This window comes from Nannobrachium achirus, assembly GCF_963921795.1.
Source record: "Nannobrachium achirus genome assembly, chromosome: 12".
Taxonomy (NCBI): domain Eukaryota; kingdom Metazoa; phylum Chordata; class Actinopteri; order Myctophiformes; family Myctophidae; genus Nannobrachium; species Nannobrachium achirus.
The window spans coordinates 41,588,904-41,594,066 of record NC_137832.1 but is presented as its reverse complement, the minus strand read 5'-3'; the positions used below and the strand labels follow the sequence as shown (position 1 = coordinate 41,594,066).

The following is a 5,163-nucleotide window of genomic DNA, read 5'->3' as shown; positions in this document are numbered from 1 at the left end:
TATTTGTTATACATAAAAACTTGTTAAATGGGACATTCTGCACCATGAGCACTTTTGTACTTTTAATCAAGTACATTTGGAATACATTTGGAATACCGGACTAATACTTTACTTTTATTGAGTATCTTTATAGTGTGGTTTTGACACTTTTACTTACAGTAAGTAAAAAATGTGAGTTCTTCTTCCATGACTGATTGATTACATAATAACATGTTAAAAGTTCTACTGATTATGCTACACACTCAAAGTGAAGCTGACAAAACATAAATTATTCCATGGTTGGTAATTTTCCATGTTATAATAAATACACTTGCATGCATGCATGCTCATAAACACACGATAAATACAGTAAACAATGTGTTTTACTCCCTAATGCTGGTGATGTCAGGGCGAGTGTCAGAGGTGATTTGTGACATAATTATACAGTAATAATGGCACAGATAAAACTTTTGTCAACAGTAAAATAAATAAATAAATATTCATCCTTATGACTCATGACTCATATAAGTTTAATACATTCCAATGAATCCAATCACGTGTACGTTATTGGAGAAAGAATGCAATAAAGGCACATACAATTTATAAAACTGATTTAAAGTGTTTTCAGTACATCAGAACACAATATTCTTGTTCATAAAAACACTATTTATAATAATGTCGCCATTACACCATACCTTGAAACAGAATTCATATATATTAATATTGAATATTGACTAGCACAGCTCTAGTCCACATTTATGTACTAGTTACACTAGTTAATACTATCAAGACAAACCAGAGGGGCTATAGCCTGTAGACTGTAATCTGCTATAACACTAAACACTTTCAAACCAGAATTGATGTGTCAGGATTGTTGGCCTAATACCACAATGATATAAAGTTAAGTTAAAATATTATATGAAGCCAAAGGTTCAGGTTCTCACAACATGCACAACTGAACAGTATCTGAATTCTGAACAGTGTCGATATACAGTAGCATCTCAAGGTATGGCTAGATAACAATATATTGTTGCTGTTGGCGGAAACCTTGTACTGTATGTCCAAAACTTACTTTTCAGAAAATAAAAAAAAGAACCTGTGTTCCAAAGGATTTAATGTAGTTATTATTTTGTCACAAGTGCTTGTTAATAATTTTCACAAGTTCAATATCTATAAAAGCCCACAGCATGGACACACTTATAGACAGAAAAGAAAATAGCAAAATGCAACATGTTGTGAGCTTGCTACTTTTGTATAACACTGTAGTATGATGATTGATGAAGTAGGGCATTCAACTTTAATTCAACAAAAGACCTTGAATACAAGGTTTCTGCTCGACAGCAACTACAAGTAATTATTGACAAGGCTGCATATCTTCAATTATAGAAGAAAACAAAAGCCAAAACTCTGTTTTAGGGTGGATTTTCCCTTTTAATTTCCATGGTTTATTTTTTACCTTCTCATAGAGAAGAATAATTTTTATTACTAAGAATCTATACACATTGATTTTGGGAACATTTTCTATTCTAAAATTGACTTTGCAAAAATGCAGAGTAGACATTCAAACATCAATGTCTAAACTTCCGAACCACCCAGTAAGTGTCTACCAAACTGGTTACAAACACTATGTAGCAGTGGAAAGATGTTAATGCTTTAGCACTAGCGTTATGAACAGACATATGATATAGTATTTTTATAACTATGGCACTGGCGATAATTCTACACTTGGAAGATGGAAAGGGGAACATGTTCAATAGAGATTACATATTTTGTATGCACTCCAAGTCAGTGGAACAATAACACCACTCTTCAGAGACACATCATGATACCACACTGTACATTTAGTCATAGAACTAAAGGAACATAATGTGCTTCAAACTACTCTAAAACAGAGTACAGTATGAATTGATGCTTAGTTGGCAATACAAAGGCAGCACAAATACCAGTGCTTACTCATCAAGATACAGTGATTTTATTTACCATAAAGACCACAAGCATACTGACTCAGGCATTCTAGATTACTGGCCATATGGACTTAGCACATTCAAGTTTTCCACAGTGATTGAGCACAGTTATTTAAAGTTAAAGTGACAGCTCTGCCGTCATGGACACTTGAGTCACAAAGGGATGCATCAGCTCTGTCCTAACATCTGCTGTGGTCGAAATAACAAATGACAATTAAATTGATAATTATCATTGAGATACCTTCTACAAGCACACAACGCCTCGCATCACGAAGCGTTGTGTGCTTGTAGATCTGCTATTTTCACTAGTTTTGTGCGACAGTCTTGTACGATGAAGCAGGGATTTACTTTACAAAAACCTTACAAATTTGAAACTTGGAGCTACAAGGTTTCTGACTGAAAGTGACGATATGCTTTACCCTCCCCCCTTTTTTTTAAACCCTTAAGTGGTTTTCAATGAAATTACAGTCTTCTTTGACAAGTTACTTTTGACCAGTCTTTTGTGAGTCACAAACAATATATGTCAGATGCATTTCTCTTCCACTGTCTCTGTGCTGAGCGACACTTGAAGTGCTTGGTCTTTCGCGCATGACTGCGTAACAGTCACAGGCGAGATGTCCTTGATCACATCTGTACTCTCTTTTACCACTTTCTCCTCACCACTGACCTGTTCTGTCGAGTAGGAGCACTGGGAGTCTCTGACTGAAGGAGCTCTAGAGTCAAACTGTCCCTCTAAATGATGGCAGCTTCCAGTGTACATTTCACCTGCTCTGGGCAAGTAGAGAAGGGTCTGAGAGGTACTGGATATGGATCCGTCTCTCAGATCGCGGGACATCAGGGTGTGAATGTCCTTCGTAGAGATGATAGAGGACAGCTGATGGGTGTCTATGCAGTGGAAGTGTCCCTGTCTTTGTCGTCCCCGTGCTCCAATCTTACAAAAGATGCACTTGACTTTCTCCAGAAGCTTTAGAAACACAGCCTTGCGAAGCAGGATGTAGATCCAGGGATCAAGGATAGGATTGAAGGAGGCGAAACGAATCGCGCGCAGATCAGGATTCCTTTCCAGCCTTAGCTCCACTGGAGTCTTATACAGCTGGTTCCAAAATACCTGAGCCTGGAAGACAAAAATAAATGAATATATAGGCATACTGTATATATATACACTGTATGTATAGTATGGTGAAAGCAGGATGCCTAGATTCATTTCTAAAAATGATGTGCATGCTTGTGTAGTTGTTTCCTATGTGACTCTTTTTAATTCAAATTATCACCTTAAAGTCTAATCCTTACATTAGAATCAAAGTGACTCAAAAGGAAAACCAATGGAATACTTAAGATATATTCTCAAATTACTCAGTTAACACTGATGAAGGCTAAATTTAGCATAGCCTCGAAAGACTCTTATCATGGAAGAAAACAATAATCAGAAGATGGAGGGAACCCAAATTGTCTTCTCTCTGAGCTAAGGGGTCCTTGCATGGCCTGAACAACGTGAATAACCTTGGATTAGAGCATTGATTGATTGATTGATTGATTGATTGATTCAATTGATTGATTGGAAATTATGTTGAACGTAAAATTACAAGGGATAAAAAAAGACAGGGTTGTTTCCATTATGGTCCTCAGCAAATAGAGTTAAGGCAACGTTTTCCACACAAACGTGTTAAATAATGCAATGTTCCACATGGTAGATAAAATGTGCGCATCTGTGCGTAAAATACGCGCGTAATAGGTCTACCGTCTATGTGACAAGAAAACAAACTTACTACAAGTGGAATGGAACAGACGAGCACCACCGCCGACGTGCCGATGAGCAGAATGACCATCTGGATCTCTGCACCAGCCAGGCGGCCAAAGCTGCTGCTGCGTCCTCCTCTCCTCCTCAGGTCCACGTTCCGCCCCACGTCGGCGCCCAGCGACGTTCTGCGAACGAAGCGCCGGTGCATCCGAATCAGAGCTCCGCACACCAACACGTTACAGATCACCGTGGCGAGGATGAGAACAGAGCTGAACCCGGCATACATGAAGGAAAAAGCGGCGCCGCTGCTCTCGTCGCTCCGCCAGTCTATAAAGCACCAGGTTTTTGGATACTGCTGCTTCACCTGTCCAAAGCCCATGATGGGCAGGGCGCAGAAGAGCGCGTTGGACACGTAGATCGCCAGGAGCGTCAGGCCCGCCAGTCTCTGGTCAACGAAGTCGTTGTAGAAATACGCATGGTTTATGGCCATGTATCTCTCCACTGACATCGCACATATGATGCTCAGTCCCGCCAGAGAGAAGAAGAGCAAGGTGAATCCAAAGTACTGACAGAGCGGGTCTCCTCCCGGCCACGATCCTTTCACGTAGGTGGCGATGGTGACCGGGCTGGCGAGCAGAGTCCCCAAGAGGTCTGTTACTGCCAGGCCACACACCAGCGTGTAGAATGTGGTCTCCTTCTGCTCTTTTCGCGATTTACACAGGACCACTATGGCGATGACATTCCCAACCACACCGAAAATAAACATAATGGACGGTATGGTCGGGACCATGATTCTACCTGTCATTGAGTGATTGCTCATTTTAGTGTCCTTTTTAAGCACAGCTCAAGAAGTCACAAAATAGCCTATTCATCGCCGGTATTTCCATTCATTAACAGGTGCCATAATGCCACCAGTGCGACACCTGACGAGCACAGTTAAATGTTCGTCACCAAAATGTTTTTTGTTCAAACTAACTTACCAAAAATTTTCATCCAAGTTGACTGAAAATGTCTGGCGTCACATTTGTTACTATGTTGTTACTGACAAATCCATTCAGAAAAGTTTGCTACACATAAACCTTCTCGCCGAGACATAGTAGGCCCTACCTGTAAGTTACATCAAGTCAGTCAGCAGTCCACAATACAAGTGAATTGAGTTCATTGAAATTTGTCTAAGTTCTCCTCTGTAGAATGTCGTCCCGCCCCTTTATTTCACTGCCTCCCACACGCGCGCGCTCACGCACACGCGCGCGCGCATACACTCACACACACACACACACACACACACACACACACACACACACACACACACACGCACACACACACACACACACACACACACACACACACACACACACACACACACACAGTGCCTGTCATGTCACCCCTTGTCAGAAAAAAGCCTTGACTGCATTCACATCCTGTCTCCCACTAGGCAGCTAGGTTAGAGGGATTACAATAATCATGTCAAAGTTCATAAAA

The 5,163-nt window shown here is 40.5% G+C and overlaps 1 protein-coding gene across 1 annotated transcript; it reads right to left on the bottom strand.

Annotated features, from left to right (window-relative positions):
• Positions 1-2,466: 2,466 nt before the first annotated feature.
• On the bottom strand, positions 2,467-4,501 carry ptger4a (prostaglandin E receptor 4 (subtype EP4) a; the record flags this gene model as incomplete). Its single annotated transcript, XM_080738141.1, has 2 exons — positions 2,467-3,057; positions 3,710-4,501. The coding sequence occupies 2 exons, from the start codon at positions 4,499-4,501 to the stop codon at positions 2,467-2,469; spliced, it is 1,383 nt and encodes a 460-aa protein (XP_080594267.1).
• Between the last annotated feature and the right edge of the window lie 662 nt (positions 4,502-5,163).